We start from the raw sequence: 24,576 nt of genomic DNA, 5'->3' as shown, positions 1-24,576 counted from the left end.
CCAATAACTTTAGTTTTATACTACAGAAACATCAATTGAGTGCATTCCGATCAGCCCAATAACAAAGTATCTCGATACATCTTTTAGGTCTCCTGAAAGTGTACACCATCCACACTACTACCTTGCGATAAAGAACCCCAGCTGACATGCCGGTGATCCCAGTTCGAATTGCTAAAACGGCAGGTAAAATCTGTATGCGACCTTCTGGCGTTTTACACATACCGAATATTTGTGCAAGCGATCTTCGGAGACGGACCTTGATTTAGCTGTCCGTTCCATATATGTATGACCACGAATAAAATAACTCTTTGTTACAAAATTTATATTCGCGTGCTCCACTAGACAGTCAACAGCATCCTCGCCGCTAATGCCAAATCCCGTTCGGGACATTCGACCGTTCCATTTGAATATGTTTAAACAGCCAGCCCCACTTCATTTTTCAAGGGTTCGGGTTCGTGCACTGAGCCTCCTCCTACAGCCGCCCTCCCATTTTAACATATTCAATGTTCGTCCCAAGATTTCCGCAAATGCTCATGTGCTACGTTTATCAGACAACCCCTATATAACGAAAAGTATTCCAAACGTTACCACGATTGGAGCGTGTTCAACAACAGTACACTCTTGCAATTTGATAGCTTCCAACATGACCCAACTAAAATAAGAAAAATGGACGCCCGCAAACTTGAGTAACATTGAAGCCCCATCTGTTACGAGAAACTTTAGTCGTTAAAAAACAAATCGGTCAACACACACTAACCAGCTAAAACATTTTATTATTCCTAAACGTTCCACTTTAACTTATACTTTTTATTGCTTCTTCTCGTATATCTCGCCATAGGTTCATGACAGATGACCTCCCTTCTACTTCGCTGATCTTTGCTTCCATTCGCCTCAACTGCTCCGCTGAAAAATACTTTTTCCAGCCACCCACTTTTGCCTCCCTAACAAGTCCGTACTTCTTGGCATTTCCGTCGTGGCCATCCTTGAACGTCACCTCCAATCGTTGCATCGTTCTACTCCACTCGGGATCTGAAACACCACTAAAGTCCAGGACTGCAATGTTCTTCATTTGTTCCGGCGCAATCCTTTCTAGCAATTTACCAAGCAAGGCTTCATCATCCTCCAGCTCTCTGCCGTACTCTTCGCCTAAAAAGTAGGCCAGTCGAAGGACGACGTCTCTGGTGTCCCGCTTGAGCTCCTCGTAGGTCACGAAAAACACGTTTGGTTCGTGTCGCAGGGCGTAGCCGGCAGCTACGTGGTCAAAGTAGCTGCCGTGCCCACCACAGTCTTCACTGAGGAACGCCTCGAAGAACTCGTCGAAGGTGCCGTCCTGGAAGCGGAAGGTGCTGAAGTTTGTGACCATGTGGTAGAACGAAACGCAGACGTCCCATGGGTTGCGGGCCACGTAGACGTACTTGGCCTCATCGCTCATGGTTTCCCTTCGCGGAGGCAGGTGGGTGAGGATGGGTCGCATGGGCAGCCTCGGTCTCCACTCGTCCAGCTCCATGCCTTCCATGAAACGCTGGTTGTCCGTGTACTCCTGCGCACTGCGGACAGGCTCGCCCCTCTTGAGAATCAGCTGTGTGATGTGAAAGACCCAGTTTGTGCCGCTCTTCGGGTGCGTGAATTGGACGAGATCTCCCTGTGAAGCGCGGAAGCTGAAGTTTTTACGAAATATGACAGGGTCGAAATTTGGATTTCTGAGTACGCCATCGATGGTTTGAGCGTAGGGTTTTCTTGAAGGTGCAGGCAGGCGCATTTTGGGCGGCTTTTCTGAAAGAAAGAAATTTGGAAATGAGAAGGTTTTGTGACTCCTAAGTACACTGTGTGTACATTTGCTGCATGTTGAGGTCGATCTAAGCTCGAAAAACATCTTTTTGACTAATACAAAAAAATCTGCAAATATCTGGCTGCTAAACTAAAATTATCTCGTTCCTTTGAAGGCCGCTTTGTATTTGTGGTAGTGATGAGGTGTTCGTAAATAGGCCCACTACACTGCTCTTAAGGAGTCTAGGGATGGTCTATAGACCTTTGCGGAAATGCTTCCCGTGTTCATTTTTTGTTATTTAAAAAAGGTTGAAGGGTAGACGGTGTGATACAGATCTCCTAGGCGAATTAGTCTGTGTAGCCAGAATGACAACTTCTAATAATATTGTGTAACTGAAAATATTGCTTAGCAAGCGAACGGCAACTGATTTAATTATTGGCGTTTAAATTCTTGCCACTCAATTTCAACCATAGCATTCACCCACTACTGTTGCAAAAACAATTTTAGTACGTTTCATATTTGCTCGCCTAATTGGCGAGGAAGTGCTTCTCTCCGCGGCCTTGAAGCAATTCCAGGCAGTGTAACACTGCTCTTAGATAGTTTGATGACGATTTTTACCTACTTCAAGCTCTAAAATAGCATGAACCATTATGTTTTCATTGCATCGTATGAATGCTATGCTTTAACCCTCGCTTTACGTTTTCGTAAATGTCGTTCTCCTTAACTGCTAACATTTTGACTTGAGCAATTGCGCACTGTGAGTATTTGCCCTCTTCGTTTCATTGGAATAGTCTTATCCGGGATGATTGTCTCCACTCATTCTATCTACACCACCAAAATTGTACATGCTAGTATTATAACTTGTTATATCTAATTTTGCCTAAAGGAGAAATTATACCTAAATGAAAACACGGACTCTGAAACCATCGAGGTAAACACTGACCCACTGATCGCCCAGCTGTCATGGGTGCGCTCAGCCGAAACCACTATTCTCTAACTGTTCACAGAAATATATTTTGGAATGCGTTTCCCCGTGGAAAATTTACAAGCCTATAACTTCAAGCAATTAACTTTGGTTTGTAAATGACTAACAATATTCATGCCACGTTAAAGGTGAAGAGCATAATAAAACAAGGAATAACTCGATGGTGTTGCCAATAAAAAATATCATGCTACACATAAGTCGTAACTGTTTGCAGCGGGCAGTTTGAAACTCCTACGTTGCGACGTCCTTCAGACTTTCATGCGGAAGAGGACCATGTAATAATACAGTATAGTGTACGTGCTGCTAAGGGTTGGCTTCTGATATCGTGCGTTGTAGGCGCTCTATTTTCTAAGCAATCTGGCAAATGCTGTCATAAGTTGCGATCATACGCACATAATCCTTCACCTGAATAAGTGGGTACTATGCTAGAACTCACAAAAACTTCCGTTGCGACAAAAAAATATTCAGAGCATCTATACTCACGGCTTCAAACAAAATAGGTGGTTGGGTTTCAGGTGGCTTTGCTTGCTAATGTTGAAGCTTTGAATGCGACGCAGAGACTGGTATTCCGCCAATTCCGAACTGGCTTTATATGCGAGCGACACCTGTTTTCATCTGCAATACAACTGCCTAAAAACAAAAGCACCAATAAGGCTTCCTGTATTCCCTCTCCTACTACCAAATCTGAGTTCATAAGCGGTTGGTAACGTAACCCACATTGTAAATTTCTTTGTATTGTTTCCGCTCCCTGTCTCGATAGTTCTGCGAAATCGTAGTTTTTTGTAACAAAAGCGCGCTACATAGCCGCCTCCTACATCCGGCACACACGTTTCGCAAAAGCGAAAGTTCTTCGCACGTAGTCAAAAGATTAAACGGGCGTATATATCCTTTTCGGAAGCAGATAATCCATTAAAACCAGGAAAAAGCGTGCTCTTTTCTACGTCACGAGCATTGCCTGTTTTCTTCATCAGTTACAGCTAATTTTACCTGTTTCCTGGCAGTTTTCCCATTGCCGAGTAAACTTCTTAGGAGCCTAGCACTTACAACCAGAGTTATCTCAGGACTGGATTGTTTCTTTTTTTATTGTTTTAAAAATATATTCCCACCATGATACGACAATGTTAGCACTCTCGCGCTATAATTTGGGCTCTCTAAAAGTTCGACACGTAAAACATGACCACGGAATGCCGTAAAAATTGCATTCTTTTTATTATTTGGTCGTGCAAGTCTTGTACCCATTTTGGAATAATGTACTGTTCTCACGCTTATTAAAATTCTTTTATTTATTTATTTATTTATTTATTTATTTATTATTTTTTATTTTTAATATTTACTTATTTATTTATTTCCCTCAATGCGCGGAGAAATATAATCGTCTCTCAATAAATTCACTTTCGCAATTACTTGGTTTATAATTAGGGGTTGTTGTAGTTTACATCTGCCAATTCAAGGGGAGAATGGCGATGGGGATGAAACTATTCACGTAAGCGTTTTTGGAATCCCAGGGAAATTACAATCCTCAATTTTAGCGAGCCCGCAACAGCACTAATAACTACACCTGTTTCAATTTTATGACCAATGGAACGGTAAAAATGTAGAGACATATCCAATGCATATCTTCCTGTGTGTATTGACATTACTTTCTGTTTCACCTTTAATTGCCGGCTGAGTAATGAAAGGGCGCCACTGAATTTTCTTTCACGCCAAACTCCTTTAGGTTGTTGTTGGAATAACGAAGTGTTTCATCAAAGAAATTTATATAATTTAAAGACTTTGTTCTCCTTTTATGCAATAACAACACATTTTCCGGAGCATTGTGAGGTATAGTGCCCTCTGCACACCCCTTTTGAACTTCTTTTTAAGCCCAACATTTTCTTGGTCGCAATCAAACATGGATGCCCTAGAGGCACACTACCTTGCGCTCCTCCAGAGGCATGACAACTTCCAGACAGAGGTCATTGCACTAACACAACTCTTCGTGGTAAACGGCGCTATTTGTAGCGGCTATCAAAAAGCACTGTAACCGAACTACAACTGAGAAAGACCCACGCGTCAATGTGATCTTCATCAAGTCATCACTACAGGCACCACGTCATACTTGTAGCTGTACCACGATGATTCATGCCGGGAGAAACAATAGCCTACTTCGCATGAAGATCCTTGCCTTTCTGCTGCACCTGATTCTACCATATGCGGACAGAATACTAAGTGCTGTCCACTAGTTCATTAGCAACATCGCTGTTCTGGGTCGCCAAACCCTTCCAGCCATAAAGAATTTCGTGCAGCTGTGAATAGCTTGGCCATCATTATGAATGCAATCATTGAGCGCGGGTACCGTTTGATGCCTGTCAAAAATAAACACTTTCTGAGGACACCTTTCACCATCTACTTTGAATGCACCAGCGGCCAGTTTTTGACCGTCAAGACAACCACCCCCACAAATCGCGCACTAACCCACCCGATGACAGTCATTTGTTTTTACCCGGGCTTATAACCTTGTGATTTAAACCTCCAAAGCGGAATTGCAATCTACGTAACGGATATCGCTCTAAGCGTAGCCTCAATCATGCTGAATCATAGGCGCAGCATAGGGCACTCCCACATGCGTTTTTTTAAACACTTCGAACTCTTCGTTCCTTCTTCTGATCTGCGTTGCTCTAGAACAAGCTTATCACCACATTACAGACCACGAGGAACCTGCGTAAAAAAATGCCACATTTTCTCTCTTTTGTTAACCTGTTCAGCTTCGTCATCATCAGCTCTGTGGAGATTAGTTTCAGTCTGGATTGTATGCGTCCAACCATGGACCAGATTTCCTTACCTCCTGTGTATAGGCTACAGCACAGTGGAATGTCACAAAATCTGGGGCGTCTACTTCTCGCTGTGTTGTGGTTGACTGAACCTCATTGGCCTATCTGGAACGCGAACCTATCCATCTTTCCCCGGGACACTGTACACGCGTCCTGCACGGGAGACGCTCTGGGAGTCGCTCTTCAGGACAGCTAAGCTACAAACAGCTGCAGGACCGCTGCAGACAGCGGCAAAAAACTGCAGGACAGCTGAGGTACATCACGAATCTTTCACATACCGGTCGCACCTCTTTGCAGCAGGAAAGCCAGCAAGCCCCTGCGGCTGCCTGGTGGCGCCTTAGAATGCTCCTGTTGTCCTGGCACTTGATGACGCCGTGCGGTACGCACCTGTGAGACACAGGAGTGAGGCTCTATCTCTGCTGCGAGCCCATGGGCCAGCGCGGTGATGATGCCCCGATTTTGCCTTGACAACTGCTACCTGTGGCGAGCGCGCCGATGACGCGATCACTTGCGCGTTGTGCTTCGTAGCCCTTTTTACCTAAATGAAACTACGTAAGAGTAACCGGAAGTTTAACTGAAAATAAACGTCTATTGCCGTAACCTGGGCATCTCTCTTTGTCGCCCTATCTCCACCCGTCCGGAAGAGGCGGTGCCAAGTTGGCGCGGTAGCGTTTCAGCCTGGTAAAAAAAGTTTGTCTTGCAGTCTATCTCGCTGTGTGTGCGAATGCTCCTGTTTGTAAATCTACGGTTGGACACGCTGAGATAGAAATGACAACACAACACCCGTCGTGCGCTCCTGGGATTTCGGCATGCCAACCAGCCCTCTTGCAGCAGCAAGGAAGTTTTATTTTGCCACATCGGTGTAAGTCTCTGCAGGAACGTACAGCAAAAACTCGTGACTTGAACTGCAAGGTGAGGCCGCCAAAGTTCAAAATAATGAAAGTTCGGAAAAATGACAGCCTGGTGAAAAAAAGCTAGCGAGAAAATATCCATCGATTGCACAGTAGCCGAGACCACACAGAATTTTGGATCGTAAATAAAACAGAGATACTTTTAATTCAAAAGGTGGCGTATTCTACATACATGAGAACGCGAACCTATGCGAGGGAGAGATCACAAGACCAATCACCAGATAGAAGGAAATAGAAGGAAAAATTCGATGCACATGTAAGACGCAGACCTCCTACGATATTCAGCGACCCTGCCGATGATGAGCCACTTTCTCGGGCAGGAAGTGCCTACCTTCAAAGTTTTGCCCCGCAATTGCTTAGCCGTCCAATGAGACACACGGAGATTCCGGTGCCCGGGAGCCCGTTATAAGCCTTACTGAGAAGAGATGATAATGCTGACGCACGATTAAGTACGTATCCAGCTTGGAAGTCGCGAAATTGCAAATATACTGCTTGATCGCACACAGCCGTGCTTTTATAGCCGTGCTAACACGGCAGGAGATAAACAACCAAAAATCTTCCGCAGACGTAGGACTTCCTATCGATCTGCCTTGCTTCTTCTCAAATCAGCTTTCGGTCAACAAAGTGACGGTTACGTGACCTCCAGGAAAGGGTTTTAATTCTCTCGTGGCCGCAAACTAATTTCTGCTCATGAAAGAGGTGCTTTACGTCTTTATAAATGATTTATCACGGAAACTACCAGAGTCTGCCGACATCTCCCCTGTTTTTGAAACACGATATATTAAAAGCAGACCAGCTTTACTATTTTAAGCTGCTACAGTACATACAACAAAATAACCTTTGCAGGCCAGGCGTAGATCACAATTCAGGTTATTCAATACGACAAAAAAAGAGGAGAATGCCGAAAACCAGGACACATTATGGCAAACACACAACTGAATATCAAACACTTTTTATACTTAATAAATTAAATGGTAAAATAGATTTCACGCGTTCGGCAAGTGCGTTTAAACAGCACATTAAGAATGTATTGCAGTCACTCGGTCTCCACTACAGCAATTGATATTGCCTTCCATTTTTGTTCACGCAATCCAGCTGAAATTTTCTGGTTTGTTTTCTTGCTTTCCTTTTGTGAATGGCGTTACCGTGCTTAGCGAAATATTATACACCTGTGTATAGTTATTCACTGTGTCATGAGAAATTCATGTATTATTGTTGTAACAATTTGATCAGTTGTAAGCGTTTTTTTTGTTAATCATTATTATTTTTTTGGGTATCGGTTGTATGAACTGCTTTATATTATGATGTGAACTTGCTCGTATATATTTTGGATGTAGTTATTTTCTTGGTGTTCTTTTACTAGACAAGTTGTTCTAGATTTTTTTTTGTGGCAAACTTTGCTCTGTACAGATACCCAACTTGTCAATATCTTTTGCGTAAAATGTACACGCAACGTTGTTAAACTGCAGAGGGACAGAGTCCTCGTCAGGCGATTTAGCCTTTAGTCTCTGTCCCTGTAGCACAAGATGTATTTTGGTTTCTTCCAATAAAGGATTGATTGATTGATTGATTTACGCCGAAGTAAAAGAGAACTTAGGGCGGCAACACACCGGAGCTCCCAGAAAACTTGGTGGCGACCATTTTGAAATGATTGTTATGAGTGCGGTTCCACCATTCCACAACACATGGTGCTGCCTTTCACTTCCGTATGTTTCGAACATCAGCCGCGCCGCTCTGCAGTATGAACTTTTTTCGTTTTCACGATGAAAGCGACGAAGAAAGTCTCGTCTCCATATGGAGACATGGCGACTGAAAGGGTTAGTTTACCGCCAAGAGGGCGCTCCGTTACCCATGTTACCCATGAGCCGTTACCCATGAGCCGTTACTCCGTTATCCATGAGCCGCGGAATGCTGGGTCAGAGACGTCCACCGAACCATAATATTCCAGGGGCCATTCGGGGAATAGAAAAGAAACTTGCAGTAAATTAGGCAGCTGTACAGCTATTTGAGGCGCTGTAGGTGACAGTTTAAAAATGTATTTTTGTTCCTCGTTGTCACAGAAAGGGACATGAGAAATAATGGCTTCATATGTCTTCACACCACAGACCACTGCACTTGCGTCCAAATCGACGTAGTCCGCGAAATTACATTTTTCAAATTTCAGCCAGGAGAGAGAGGTTCGTCTTAACCAATTTGTCTCTACGTTCGTCTTTCCTTTCCGGAGACGGCGCAGCCTCGTGTGCAGATCGTTGCTTCATTTATCTGGTCATGTGACTTGGCCATGCTTTGTGCCGAAGGCCTTAAATCAAAATTATACCTGGCGGAATCAACCCGATTTCCAATAACGGTCATTGTTCTTTCTTAGTTTGTTTATTTTTCGATCCTGCCAGGTGGCTCTTAATCGACATGTTGCGAACCAAGTCGCGCAAATCGATACATCCATAAACTCAAATGATTCAATTTCGAATTAAAAGGTGTTCATTGCATCTGATACCGAGAATTTGTCCGAAACCACTCGGCTCTCGGTTTATAAGTCACCTAGGCACAGCCCACTTGAGTTCACCCCTTCAAGTGGCAGTGCGGTTATCGCCCTGTTTTAAGCGCAAATTCAGCAACGAGTCGGTTTACTTTTCTTTTTGTGCAGACTCGTGCCCGGCTGTGTAGCTTTCTGGATGATCGGTTTTGCTATGATATTCCAGTAAAGGAACCAACTAAATTAAGTAGGGCCTAAAAGGAGGACATTCATAAGAGATGAATGCCCGTCAAACAACTCGGTCAATAAACCATAATTTTGTCATTGCGATATCTCACCTTTCGGTAGATCACTTTGTCAGCAAAATCAAGAAATGGCCTATTGACCAGTAAAGCGACTATTTCGCGTCTATGGCATGTGCATCGCAAAATACAAAAAATCAGGGAAGCTTCAACTCAGGCGCAAGACTTGAATGGGCAAAGTTGCTCTAGATGAGAATTGCAGGACACATAGTTAGGTTTGAGTACCATTGCTTGTTTGCCTAGTTGCAGTGTAGTAATCGTCACATGTGTCGCTGTCTTCATCGCGCCCTCTTCATCGCGGCGAACGGTGGGTGAAAAGTAATCGTCAGCAATGTAGACTTCCACCAGATCAACTCGCGAAGCTTTCATTAGGTCGCCCAAGGCTCGAACCATAGCGAGGCTGCAGGATTTCCTTATATGTGAGCACTGAAGGAGACATCACCATGCATTTGTACAAGTTTGAAATTTCTTATTTACATGTTCCGTTGTTGCTTTGCATGGTGCTAGGGATTGTCTTTGTGTATGCGTCGACATTGTTGTGTTGCTTATGCGAAATATTACATGCGCAGTTTTTTTTGCTAAAGCCACGAGCGCGACGGGAACGCTCGGCTGCCGCGACGAGGCCAACCATCCCGAGTGCTCAGCATTTTCTTGGTATTTTTTTCCTGCAACGCCCAACTAACGGCTTGTACAACAGCTCCCGTATTAAAACCAGGGTTTCGAACTGAAACCAAACCGAAAACCGGAACTCAACCGGTGTTTTTCTCGAAACTGAACCCAAACCGGACCTTTACTTCTTGAGTACGCTGAATCCGAACCGGTGCTGGACCGAAAAAGAAATAAGGGTTTCCAGATCACGACGAAGCGGTTTGACTATCCTCTATTGATAATGCGTGATGAACGCGATATGTGGTTTTTCTCTTTACCACATCTGGACTCCGTAACCTCTCACGCACTTTTGTTTCACATCAGTCACAACGCTATCAACGTTCTCTTCGTCGTTGCAAGATGAGAATCACTATGGGCAGTGACGTTGAAATAGAATGCTACCGTTGGTAGCGCGAGCAGAGTGCTACGCTGGGCAAATGAAATTTAACTCTCTCGGCCGCCTGCAGGCAATAGGAAGCATCGACTTTGCCCTTTCCTCGCTGCGACTGTTTACGAAAAATCGAGCCGAAGAATTGCTGCACTCCGCAAAAGCGGAGGGCAACAGTCGAAATGTGCGTGCTTGTTGCACTTCTGAATTAGCCTTATGGGCACACTCTAGTTCCCCTTGCGCTCCTCGGCTCCCAAGCCATCGTGAGAGAGCGGAGAGCACACCTCTAGTGAGAATGAGGGCTTTAATGGGACTGGCTGCGGGTGCCGCGCGATGGCGTGCCGCCGCTCGACGGGTGCTGATGAGACTGACGATGATGAGTGTCATCTGCTACAGCGCAGAAGAGGAAGAAGTTCCAACACACACTTGGAAAGTGCAAATACTTGACAAGTGCGACCCTGAAGAGCCACTGAGTGGCTAAGCCTTTGACTGCTGACCACAAGACTGAGGGTTCGATCACCTCTCCCGGCAATATTTTTTCTTACTTAGGCCTCCATGCGTCGAGATTCTGACGCACGTCGAAGACCGAGAGGGGGTTCAAATCGCTAGGCGGGCATGCAATACACGGTGTGCCTATAAGCAAAACAATAGCTTCGGGGCATTAAACATGAAAGTATTTTTTAAGAAGTGTGTTTCCACAGGAAAACAGAAGAGGAAAGGCCCACCACGTGGTCCTAAATTATTCGGCGCGAGTTCGCACACGAACGATTTCTCCTCTTTATTACTGCGTTCATAGTTGGGATAAGCAAGACGCGAAACTGCAGATTTTGCTGTAGGCATCACTTCCTGTGTCCAACGTTCAGCATATCCACACGTGTCATCAGGGTAAAGGCCGCGGGATTCAGGGTGTTTGGTGTTATTAGTTAGTTTTATAGACGATAGCCTTGTTGGGCCTACTTCAACAGGAAAATTTTAGTCTCCATGTCTCTCTATGCGTTTCTTGATTCAGTACTGGTGTCAAGTGGAGTAACTGGCTCTTGCAGGCCCTGCCGTGTTTGCAGAAGAAAGGAACTTTAAAAAATTTTTTTTTCGAAGCCGTTATTCAACCTTTCAAGCAGAAACAACATGTAGGGAGAGAGAAAGGAACAAATATAGTGAAGCAATACACACGGCAGAGGCAACCTAAATCTCCGAGAAAAGTTCATTGCACCTGGTGACATTTCCGTCGCCTGCGAATACAAGTCATTGGTTCCTTTTTCTCAGTAAACGATTCGTGGCCGCTACAAGGGTATCTGGCTGACAATTTGAAAGCCACGTGTGTGAGTTATTAAAAAAACAAAGCTGTTAATTGGCAACCTCCCCACCACAGTTTGGCCAGCAAACTCACAAAGTATGAAACACCGCACACATCCCAGTCAACAAGAAGAACGGAAATTGCCAACGGCACGTGGCTGTTGCTTTTTACCGGACGTAGTAACTTTGAGAATTGCTACAAAATGAAACATTTTCGTACAGTGTTGCCCCTATGCCGAGAAGAGCATACGTTCCACCTCGCAGCCCGGAAACGGAAACAGAGTAGTGATTCGTGGAAATACTTTTCATTATTAGTTTGTGCGAAGTTTTAAAGTGACTTATTTGAAACTTTTGACGGCATTTTAAGGCTGTATGGATGCTCGTCTAACAATTGAAACATCCCAAATTTAGGGAAAAGGCTACAAATTCAACAATAAGTAAGATAATGTAGGTGTCTTATGGCATTCGGGCCCTAATTTTCCATCATTGCCTAATTTTGGTTACTCTAAGTGAACACTGACGTTGCAAATAATGTCTGTTTACATTACCGCTAAAACACGGCTCTTTGTAGGTCACGTTGTTTTTCCGTGATTTAGGGGCACTTTAACTACAAAAAGCCATTTTAAAAATGTTGTTGCGCTTCTGCCCTTCATTTGTAAACTTTTCTTACGCTGGCTATTACGACCAACAGGAAAGTCCGCAGGGGAGAAATTCAGCCGTTCATCAATCCCGTGCAACATGCACGAACTGTGCCAGGCGCAAAGAATAATACAGTGAAAGCTCGTTTACTCGAACTCGGTTAATTCGAACTTACCGCTAATTGGAACTGACGCTCTGATCCCTGCGCAGCCCTGTATATTTCAATGAGGGAAAACTCCCGATATTTTAAACGCGTCGGTATCCAGAAACGTTAATTCGCAATGGGATCCCCTGGTTTCCATCACTCCTCGCAGAATAAGTAGGCTGAGATGAATTACAATATTTTGCTAATGAAATTGAAAGCAAATGAATGAAAGCAAATGAAATTGACTAGAGGTGCAAATCAGAAAAACAAAAATTCGGAGTCGGGGTGTCTGGTGTTATTAGTTTTATAGACGATAGCCTTTTTTGGCCCACTTCAACAGGAAAGGTTTTGTCTCTATGTCTCCCTATGCGTTCCTTGATTCAGTAACCCGGCTAGAAATTGAACGAGAGCGGCTGTTGACCGAGAATAATATTTAGGCAAAACAATTTTCAACCTACTAAAGCTGGAACAATGCTTCGTACTTGTTAACATTTCTCCGTAATGGCAAATATTAGGGATATTCAGGGCCAACAACACTACATAAGTGATAGTTGTAGTTCTTTCGAATAAATAAAAATTGCGGCACAGGTTTTGCGGAATCAAACAAGAAACAACACGTTAAAGCAAAATTTCTTTACAAAATACAAAAAAGGTCCCAACCAATAACCCGGCAGCAGAGCGAATGCGGGAAATTTGAATTAAATTCTGCACACCATCATTGTGTCTATGCAGAAGGACCGTGACAGGAGGGAAACAGCGTGAAAACTAGGCGGGAAAGAGAGGGGGGCGCTATGCTCTCTGGACCAAATTTGCAGGGAAGAAGCATATACGCGGCAAATTGTTTTAGGACGCCTCGGGCCGACAATTTGGCATTTTTTGGCATATTGAAATAATGACAATAGATATGTGGCAAAGATAACTCTTAGCGTATGACAAGAAATCTGTCCTTTTGCAAGGAATTGTAATCGTCAAACTCGCAGGGGCTGCGTATTTTGTCTTGTATAAAAGAAACGGCCCTAAAGAAATATTGCACCCATCCATCAAGACAAACCGATTATTCACTGTTACATTTACCCAGAGTTCCTACTCTGCGCTTGCTCAACGGTTTTGTGTCTTTCACGGCAACTTTTTTTCTGAGATTCCCTTGGCTGACTTGTATGCTCTGACTGGTATGCGCTGCTCTGCTTCCACTGCTTTTGGTTCAGCAGGTGGAGAAGCGCTGTCGACAAATTAAAGAACGTCTTCCCAAAGGATTTTCATATTTGGCTTCATGCGTCCAATCAGCCTTTCAGTTTGTAATTGTATAACCCCTTCCCCGATTCCGCAACATCGCGGACGGAACTGGGTTGATGGTCTGCCTGAACGAGGATGTATTCACGTGATGCATACATTAATAATAGCTACCTGAAAAGGCATTCCAGTGATCCGAGCATTTAAGAGTGACTCAGCGTTGCTAAAGCTCATTTTATACAAAATTCTAGCTCACATTCTCCAGGAGGGGGCTGCCACAAAAAGCACGTCTGGCCGGTGGCACCGTTAGGTCAACTCTTAGTGAATTCGCAGGCTTTTTGAGGCATACGTTTCTCTGTACAACTGCCCGTGGCGCCGATTGCAGACCGGCGTCTCACTGGCAGGTGCCGTTTGCCCAGGACAAAATGCGAGGATTAGCATCGAGATGCAGGGGTGGGGAATACAAACAGCGCGCATACGGAGCCGCTGTGTTTTTCATCACAAGCTGATGCTGCGACATCTTGGACCTAGTAATATAAAGCGTTCGTGCATAAAACACGAAACAACGGGTCTGCTGGCATCCTCCTGCCACCCTCCCTACCCGGGGTCGGCGCACAGTGAATATCGTTGTAGCTTGTAAGCCGACCTGGTAGGCATCTCCCGGGAATAAAAAACCAGCCTGTCAACCCTCTGTCGGTCTGTTGCAGCGGGGCCCTGGGGCTCCAACAAATCAAACCAAGGCAGCAAAAAAGAAAATTGTGGGTGAGGGCCCTGTGTGTGTGCCCGGTACCCGCCATAGGCGTAAGACGCGAGCTTCGGATGTGTTACTGAGCTTTTTACCTCCATGCTCTGATACGGTTGTGGGCAGATGTGATATACTATTACATATTAAATATGCCAATGCAGAAGATACAGGTGCCAAAGGGCGTTTATATCTAACAGTTCAGGCTACAGCAGCGCCCTAGTTTGCGAGCGTTTTGACAGCTCTCAGGAGTGCTACACCGTGCTTTGCTTCAATCCGAAATTGCGGCCCTCTCCTCCAGTTGTGCCAAACTGGTTCATGGTTTGGTGCTGTGTTTCTGTGCATGTGGCCTTTGCGCTTGGGTACAAACTCACCTGATTACTGAAGCATTAGTTGACGGTTTGAAAGTTGGAGCATCGCCACCACTCAGGTAGGAAAGCCTCATTTCAATCTTTTGATCAGGTCCTCAGGGATATTGTTTGCGCGTTCATGGAAACAAGCTGCCTGACCATAATTCTTGATTTTGCTAGTGCTCCCGCCACGATATGGTTCGGCCACTTTAAAAGAGGGGGTCATATATATTGCCCTGAGTTGAACGGAATAAACAAGCGAAATGGAGGTCAACGTGGAAGGGTTGGCGACAATCCCACAGTGAATGCAAAACTTAACCAGTGACGCCGCCCTCCCGTCGGTCTCGTTGGCACAGTAGCATTATTGGATCATGCTGTAAATTCACTTGAAATGATTTAAGCAAGCATTTGGAATGCGTGTACACGTGAGAAAGCTCCGCGCGACATGCGCGGGAGTTCTCCACAGCATACTAAATACGCCGGTATGAGGGTACGCAAAGCAGATAGCAAGCAAAAACGCGACAGACTGAGCAAGAAAACGGAAAAGGCAGACATAAAAGTAATAGCTGCGTCATCTCGCGCCCCGCATAAACACACCGTTAAAACAGGCTAACATACAAATACCGTATTAAGTAGCACGTTCCCGCTACTCATTATGCAAAAAGGGGCAGTGTGACACTGCCCCTTTTTCAAGCGAAAGCTTTCTAAGAGGGACAGATGCCGTTTGTCAAAAAACTAATGCATTTCCCCATAGACCGGTTGCTCGACCGAAAAGGTCAGATAACATCTCTGGGCACTCGGCGCGTGCGTTGAACGGGGGACCACAAATAAAGTTTTTATGTTTCTACCTCTTAAAGTGGGCTTCGATTGTGTCAAAACGCTTACTAGGAAATCGCAAAAGACGAACGGTTCAAATAACACAACACACGCGTCGACCAAGACCACGGAGTGCAATGGTATATTTCTATCTTATAAACCACGTAACCGTGTGCAGTTAGATCGTTCGAAGATGCGTTTGTTTATTGCGAGAAAAATCGTCGAATCGGTTCGTTCATCGCTTCCGATTTGGGTGTTTAAGGGTTTGACGATCGGTTGGACGCACTTTTAGCCTTCGCGCTTGTCTCTAAATTCCTGACGAAGGGTTGGTTAATACTTGCATTAGAAGGGTAGTTGTTCTGCACGAGATATGTAACGAACCTGCTACCTCCCAAATCAAAGACCAGTAATACATTTTGCATACTGCTGCAGGTTTTAACGCGTATGATAACATCACATTTATCTTGCGTTCCTCGATAGAGCGCCTGAGGCGGTTTTTACGTTGAGGAATTAAAGGAATGGAATTGAACTGCCCATCCATTCCTGTTATGGGAATGGGCTAAATTCTCTCATTCAGAGAAATTGAAAGCAATAGAATCACGACAAGTTCTAATTCCTCGGAATGGAATTGGAATTGAATGGGGACGCCCATTCCGCCACACTGGTGTACACAAGGCAACGTCCGGTACATTTGGATGATAAATTCTCCTTTCGAACGATTAGCTGCCACTACGCGCAAAACGCGGACACCTACACCTACACAATTTAGATAGCTGTGGACGACGAGGCTGATCATGTGGATGACGAAGAGCCTTGAGACGTGCCTACGACGGCATAAAAAACGTGGTGGGCGTGCTTCCCAACTAGGTACAATGTAGAGGCGGCGATAAACAATCCCGTCCTCTAGAAACGGGTCCGGACACCCGGACACACACACGCACGCGCACGCACGCACGCACGCACGCACGCACGGACGCACGCACGCACACACACGCGCGCGCGCGCATTTTTTTTGCCTTATTTCATTTCACTCCCAACCACTCTTGTTCGACGAAGCTGTATGCAGTCGCTGGTTTTTTTATTGCGTCCAATACCCCCCCACCCCTCCCTTCTTTCTCTCTCTTTCTTCTCTCGCTCACCCTCCTGCTGGCGTCACGCCGTTAGTTTCAGTCTCAACAACTATCCCTTTCACGAGCGTTGCGTGCTCTGCTTCCTACCAGACAAAGAAGACCTTGGGCGAAACCAGATGAAATGCGTAGAGATGATCGATAATAGAGAGACGCCGCTGTATGTAGACCCTCCTGCCAGTAGCGTTTTCGGTAGAATGGTGCGACAAGCACACGCTGCGGGTGCAGACAGACGCATGGTAGAACCTGCGGACGCCATGCCCGCGAACCACCTATAGAAAGCGAAAAAATATGGCTGCAGTAATCTTATTGCGCCCATACCGGCAAACTGTGGACTGGTGGCGGTCGCGTGTGCGGTCGCTACCAACTCTTTCGTGGAAGGTGCCCGTCGCGAAAACCGCATTGCACAAAACGCTTGCTTCTGCTTGGTCGTGGAGTGAAAGCCGCCTATAAATCGTCGAAAATGGGTCGGTCGCCAGGTGACTGCCCAGCCAATGCACAATACTTTTCGAGAGGCGAAAATGAGCTCTAAATTCATCCCCTGCCTCCGCTGAAGAGAAACATCTGTCCGGATAGATAAATGATTGCTACGGAGGCACCGTGAAGACTGAATCACGCTGCAGCAGCCGCCATAACGAGCCTCACAAGTGCAACTCGGTCGTGCAATATCAATCCCGAGTTTCCTCCTAATTTTTGCGTCAATAAAACACACCCAGCCCACTCGTGGGCACGGCGTAGCGACCGAAGCCCCACCCGACGATGGCGGCGACATTCCCGGTGGGGTTCCGTCCAGGAAATGAAGTCACCAGCATTTGACGCTCCAGCAACCAAGCTCACCAGCAAAGAATTAACGAAGTTCCCAGGCCACCAACACTCAAATGCTCCAAGAGTCGCGGAAATGTTCGGTCCGAACGAAGAGTTAGCTCTAAGCCGAACGATAGCAGCAGCTAAGACGACAAGATATTCCCATGGCAGCCGTCCTAATACACATTAAAACACAATCGATGACAGATGACACGACTTCAACCCAGAAAACGCCCTGGTCAATGTTGAAACACGGTCGTGACACTCTGAATTGTGGTGATTTCTGATACTACACCCGCCGTCCGCACGTAAAGAAAGTAAGCCACATTTGAGAGAGTTGAGAGAACGGGCGATTTTTTTTTGCTACAGTGAACTCCTTCGTTTACTTGGTTTGAGCTTGCGCTGAGCTGCACTGGAGCCACCCTGAATTCGCGTAGCCATCACTGTTCAGTGGAAGAACAGAATTGATTGATTGATTGATTGATTGTGGGGTTTAACGCGCCGACGCAACGCAGGCGATGAGGCGCGCCGTAGTGGAGGGCTCCGGATTAATTTTGACCACCTGGGGATCTTTAACGTGCGCCGAAATCTCGCACACACGGGCGTTTTTGCTTTTCGCCTCCATCAGAAAAGCGGCCGCCGCGGCCGGGAATCGAACCCGCGACCTCGTGCTCAGCAGCGCAACGCCTTAGCCACTGAGCCACCGCGGCGGGTTGGAAGAACAGAATACCGATAAAATCGGAGCCACCCCGCACCAGTTTTAAAGGGCGCAGCTTTGCAACTAGGCTGGAGCCAGGCCGGAGTTTTAACGGAAATAGCGGGGTTATCTGACTTACTCACGGAATGCTTATTTCAATCACATTCTACATGGCGCTGCACGCACATGATTGCACACGCCCTGCTTTTAAATGCAGAGCATTTCTTTATCTCACGATGTCACCCGGCGTTGTCGGCGTGCCTCGGCGTCCGCAACAGCCGTTCCAGTTGCGCCCTCTCCCCCACTCCTCCTCGCCTGCTCTCCGCTGCTGCTCGCGTGTTCTCTGCGTGTTCGGATCGTGTTCAGCAACAGGTGGGGTGCGCATGCGTCGTATTTTGGTGCGGGAGCAACAACAGTTGTGGCGTGATCGTGACGTAGTCGTGACGTGGTCGTGGCGCGGTCGTGCCGTGATGGGGCGGTTCTCGGCGTTCGCTCTCGCTGTCAATTTCTTTCGAACCAGATAAAATGCCGCAAAAGCGGCGCGAAGAACGTCTTTACAAGCGCGCGCACTCCGTGCCAGAGAAAAGGAAAAATAGAAGACCACTTGCACGCACAAAATGTCCAGCCTGGAAGCGCTACGCTTTAAAAACAACCAACAGCAACAACTGCAACAACATCAACGTAACCCAACATACTTAACGTCGTGCGCCCCCCGAAAATGCTCTGCATTTGAACGTGCCCCTCGCGAGGGGGATGTTTTTTACGGTACGTAGACACCCTGGTGTCTTTACATGTATCAATTTTTCAACGTGAGCGGCCTCAACTGGCGCGCTGATAATGCCAAGCATGCCCCGCGCGATTGCGCCGGCTTCTTTCGAGCTTATCCAATGCTCTACTATCACTACTTTGTTAACTCGAGCAACTGTAAACTCAGGAGCGAGCTATCTCGGGCCTTCTGGAATAGCGCCCCAGAACAGGTATTTGTTTTGAACATATTCGCTGGATGTTCACTTTATTTGCGAGGCCTGGAACAGGTATTTGTTTTGAACATATTCTCTGCACGTTCAGTTTTTATGGCGAGGAGCGAATTTGTTTTTTCTTTCCAGCATCTAAGCCATTCTTTTTGTCTGGGAAGAACACTTAACGAATTACACTGCATTACACTGTACTCTGAGGTTTAATGTGACATCGATGCCTATTTAAAGGTGGGAACTGTACAAAAAACAGTGCGTGCGAACTCACATCAAGGATTAGCTGACATACACTGAAGTTCTGCAGGAATGGCAAAATAAAGGAAACAAAAAAGATGTTCCCATGCACTCCGCGGAGATATGGTTAACCGGCGAAGCCGTAAAGTGCCGCCTGTTTTTACACACTTGTTATTACTAAGTGGTTCATTGAAGTCTTCTTCATTATGCGTTGCGTGACTGTGGTCAGTTATTTTCTTCCCGTACCTGCTCGCAGCGTCACTGGTCAACAGAAGCGGGCCCCTCGGAAGCATGCATGATGCGTCGGCTGTCCATTTCTAAGTAACGGGTGGCTGGTACGTGTTGGTCATTCCCACGTTGACGGTGCTCCGCTCGAACCACTGACCACCCCTTGCTGCCGTTAACGCTTTACCTGTGCTTCAATCAGTAGCGCTCTGCGCGGCCACTCTGCTCCGACCGAGGTTTAGGGTCGTATTCTGAGTTCCTCCTCCACTCCATTTGCTCGCTCCACTCGGCTGAAAGGAGGATTTCGCAATGCTTATGCATGGGAAAGTCGATTTCAAGGCCCCCTTCCAATGGAGGCTCGAGTGGAGGAAAGACTCAGAATACCAGGGTAAGACAGCCACACCCTCTCCCATTACCTCTAGCTCCGCTCTAACTTCGTTTTTCCGCGCATGCTTTTCGGAGTGTTGCCAAAAGAGTTTTCTGCGCTGACACAATAGGCTTCGCTTTAAAAAATTTCAGCCCTTCCAGTCCGTTACGAAGACAAACGAGCAAAGCTGACCAGTGAATGCTCATATGCGGAACGCAACGAGAAGATTCTTGGATCTTGAAGTCTTTCAATTTGGCGCAATTTGGAAATACGCTTGCGAGAACCCGCAGCGCCGACTCTGGCATTCGTATCATGCACGTTGCCAGCCTTTACCCCGTCGTTTTTCAACTGCAACCGGTAACACACATCGCTTTTATATATGAAGTTTATATCCGGTAAGTCGAATTTCATGTCCGCATTCGCGTTTTTGAGGTTGCTCTTCCGCGCCTCTCGACACCTACGTCTTCTTGTTGCATCAGCCGGCTCGAAACATTTTTAATTGCCCTATCGAGCTTACCGCCTGCTTTTAGCGCCTGCCACTGAATTCTTCTTGTGCAGAGGCCTCCTGACGGCGATGCGAAGGCGAGTTCCTCTTCGGCAGATCTAACTTCACGCGTCCTTCTCATGTCAGCCTCAGTCTTCCACTGTTGGTGTATTCTAATACCATGTTGTTCTATCAAACGCCGAAGGCGGAAGCAACGGCGGGTGTTGGGATCACCGATACAGTGGGGGTCATCCATCACCCATGAGGGTACCACGAACCCCGCCGGAGAGCAGCGGTATTCTACCTCCGCGTCACGACCTACTATAACCCGCCACAGCTTTGGTCTTCTTAATACAAAAGCAGCGGTAAACAGGTCCCCGACGTGCGGGGGCAACCAACACACGTTGACAAAAATGAATCCGCATTTGTGGGCTCTACTACGGGCCTGCTTGGCGAGCGCATGCATCCAGTGAATGCTTACCACCATCTCGGTAACCACCTCAAAAGGCTATGTGTAAAGGCGAACTTCCAATTATATGGGAATTACAAAAAAGATTTCAAAACATCTTTAAACCATCAAAGTTGTGAGAAGATCGAAAATAATTTTAGTGGGAGAAACTAAGACGGTGCTTCTCTAAAACCGCCACCCACAAATCTGAAGGCTCTGATTTGTGGCTACACTAAGAACACTAATATAGTACAATCCAGGGTCCCTTGGCGAACTGTTCGAATCCCGTTAATATCTCCTCTTGACGACAGTTCCGATTCTCAGAGGTGTTAGAGCCATTTTGTGTCCAGATGTCGTTAACAAAAATTGGAACCTGTGTTGTGCTTTACCGAACCGGATTTACAACACCAGCAGGAAAGCAGAAAATCGTTACTAAAGAAAAAAAATGTGATGAATGAGTTGGCGTGCCAATAACCTTGTTTAAATACGGAACTGGGAATGGCGAGGTAAAAATACCCTACACCAGGAACGATGCGACTCTGCTTTGTCCTCTGCAAGCATATGACCTAGAAATCGAAGCACGTGTTCAAGCACACTGTCAGTGCCACCGGAAAATTTGCCAGTAGCTACACCAGCCACATATGGTGGGGGAACGCTTTTCTGTCGTTCAGTAATGAAGGACAAAGGTAGATGGGGGAAAGCAAGAAACATGCTTTTTTATCTAATTAAAATTGAAAGTTGTTTTATTCAGGGGATTGAAACTCTAAACGATAACTGAAGACAATTCCGGGTCTCTTGTGGATGCCGATATATTTGGGGTGCCCTCAAGCCACCAACCCTACCAAGAAGGCGTTGCACCTGGGAGATAGCCACATAGTGCAGTAAAGCTGTATGCAGGGCGTAGCACGTCGCCTAATTCCGACGCAGTGTGAATGAATTAATCGTCAACCTGCACGTTCATCCCCAAGTCAGTGCATTCTATGCGGGAACCAAACTAAAAAAAGCAAAGAACGCGCCAGCTAAAGCGTGTCGTAACCAATAGAGGAAGTATTGTACTACAGTTGGAATGCTTGGAATGTGATTCAAACAGTAGAACCTGAACGAAAAAGGCTTACGCCTTTCAATTCTAGCACGTGCGTGCTAGACACGTTGTTCCTCCAGCAGCCTGTGCCGGTTGCCGATGTTTTCTATGTCGAAGGCCACATGGCATTCCTTAGTTCCATCTTCAGAGAAAGAGAACAATAGGGTCTCTTTCCTAGCGGTTGTGCGCACGGCCCCCGATCGCAAGGTCCTGGTTTCGATTCCTGTACAATACAAAGTATCTCCAGTCACTTTTCCACTCAAATACATAAGTTTGTGTTATTTTTCTCTGTTGGCTGCAAAAGGGGCTGTTCTACAGCTGCATACGCGAGATCGTCTGTGTTCAGCTCAAAAGACTGGCTCTTTTTTTGCACAGAAAAGAACCTACAGAAAAAGCGATATTGCGAGGACAAATAATGGTTTACTAGCTGAGTTGTTGAACCACAATTCACCTCCTTTGACTTGATTTAGTTGGTTTCTTTACTGGAATCTCTAGTGCGACTTGTCCCTCAAATAGCGCGTGAAGCATGAGTAAAAATGCCCAATTTTCTGAAGTCTTCAACAGAAGTTACCTCCGCCCACCTGATTTCTTAACCGAGAGTCAAGTGTCTTTGGGCAAAACAAATTCTTGGAATCAGGTACACTGAGAGCTAGTTATTTCGAAGTTCAATGATTTTGATTTACCAATAACTCGAGCGGCACAATTCGGTTTGGCAAAGCCCAATAGAAATCTGGCCAAGCTCTTGCAGTGGCTGCCAAGGGGCACCTGGCAGAATCGAAAAAATAAACGAACCAAAAACAAACAATACCTAATAATATTGGAAGTTGAATTCATGAAATAGGATGCGGAGCGTTTTGGCCTGGCATAATTATAACTAAGTGCTTTCCAGCCAGTCATAGAACAAGGCACCTTCACCCCGAGCGACAAGTCCGTTATCGGCACGGTTTCTAAATATTATAGGACTTTCGTGCATTGTTTGTGAAATTGCAGACAAATTAACGTATGTCATGCATTTGGCATTCTGTCTCCTAATGCTAACATTTATTGCCTGAGGAAGGCCTCGACTTTTATACGAAGAAGAATATCATTTTTCTCAGGGTGAGTCATCGTGGTGGCTAAAACTGTACCGTGGTGCCGGTATTGACGACTTAATGGTAGTCATCTCACTGCCGTGTGGTGCTTTCACTACAGCGCGCCTAATGGCCCTGTAGTGTGGGCGCGTTAAACGTCATAATCAAATAATAATACTGATGCACGTGTAGTTATTACTGTTGCTGTGGGCTGGTTAAAAACTGAGGATAAAATTTTGCTAACGCTTCCAAAAAGGTAACCTGAATGATTATATTGCCGTCGTCCTGTCTTTTAAAGGAGCCATGAAGAGAAAATGCAAGTTGGTTTTATTCGAAAGATCTCGTGTTTTATAGTGCCCCCAGCGCTTGTCCGGATACAAACGGTGCTTTATTCACAGAGAAATTAAACAATTTAGGTTAAAATTTTGATTTTCCCGCTCAATCGTGCGTTTTCGTGGACCCAAATGACATCACAGGAACCGACCGCTCTGCAGACTAGAGTACCTTCATTCACGCATCCGCCGTACAGGGTAGAGACACGTATACGCTGGCGCCGCCATTTTCGGTTGCTCGCTCGCCGCCGAAGCAAGTAATTGTGTCAAAACCGCGCTAAAATTATCGCCGCAACGCGGTTTACTGAAGAAGTTTGAATCATATTGTCTGTTTCGCGTTGCTAGGTCTCGTGGGAAACGAAAAGAATAACGCGTTGAGCCCGTTGGCCCAATTGCGGCGGCACGGGACCGTTCAAAGGTTGTCTCCACCCTGTACAGCGGTGTTGGTTCGTTCCCGCGTTTCTTTACGTTCCGTAACCTAGATGGCGCCACCATACCGTGGCAAGCGTTTGGTTTGTTTTTGCCCGCATTTAAACCTGGCTTGTTTTTGTTATGGGAGAAAATATTCGTTCCCTGAAACAGTGCTCGCTCGACAAATGGGGTCACGTAAGACACCGTTGCTTGCGTCAATCGGCCAGTGTCGTCTGAGACAACCCCAAGCCCTGTAGTGCTGTGCAGCTAAACCAAGCATGCTGTGCGCAGTACGAACAGCAGAACGAATCAGTACTTCTATGTTTACATGTGCTTTCGTAACTTCCACTGTTTGTCCCATCATTCTTATTGCTTTGTAAAGAATGTGCCCTAAATTTAAGCGCAAATCGCTCGTTCGTCTAGTTTGTAAGCTCTACCTAATTTGCGTCTGCTTCTGCCAGCCTCCGCCAATCGCAGAGCTTAGCTCATGTGACATCATAGGTTCTGTTGCGGGAAATGAGCTGGTGGGTCGCATGACCATTCCCGTTTTTCCTAATTATGTAGCTTATTTGAGCCAAGTTTACGTTAAAAGTGGTGTCAGTATGATTCTAACAAGACAATCTTTTGAATGAACCAAACTTGTGTTTTCTCTTCATGGCTCCTTTAAATTGGGAGACCGAAACCAGAATAAGAACCACTAATAAAATATTTGTTTGACCAAAATTACGGAACCGATGTGATTGTGTCATGCGTAGACACAATTAAAAAAACAAAAAAACCTTTATTACGCATCAGCAAAATACCTTATTTTGGAAATGTTAA

General features: G+C 45.9%; 1 protein-coding gene across 1 annotated transcript; it reads right to left on the bottom strand.

The window, feature by feature from the left end:
• Nucleotides 1-766: 766 nt before the first annotated feature.
• On the bottom strand, nt 767-3,306 carry LOC144145577 (sulfotransferase 1C2A-like). Its single transcript, XM_077677228.1, has 2 exons — nt 3,237-3,306; nt 767-1,773 (listed from the first exon to the last, which is right to left on the bottom strand). The coding sequence occupies exon 2, from the start codon at nt 1,757-1,759 to the stop codon at nt 794-796; it is 966 nt and encodes a 321-aa protein (XP_077533354.1). The 5' UTR covers nt 1,760-1,773; nt 3,237-3,306; the 3' UTR covers nt 767-793.
• Between the last annotated feature and the right edge of the window lie 21,270 nt (nt 3,307-24,576).

Source organism: Haemaphysalis longicornis, unplaced genomic scaffold, assembly GCF_048455015.1.
Source record: "Haemaphysalis longicornis isolate Haplotype H1 unplaced genomic scaffold, Haemaphysalis longicornis Haplotype H1 scaffold_7, whole genome shotgun sequence".
In the NCBI taxonomy this organism is placed as follows: Eukaryota; Metazoa; Arthropoda; class Arachnida; order Ixodida; family Ixodidae; genus Haemaphysalis; species Haemaphysalis longicornis.
This window is presented reverse-complemented; position numbering and strand designations above follow the sequence as displayed.

Excerpts from the sequence above, each read along its gene's own strand:
- LOC144145577 (XM_077677228.1), bottom strand. The coding sequence starts at position 1,759 with ATGCGCCTGCCTGCACCTTCAAGAAAACCCTACGCTCAAACCATCGAT.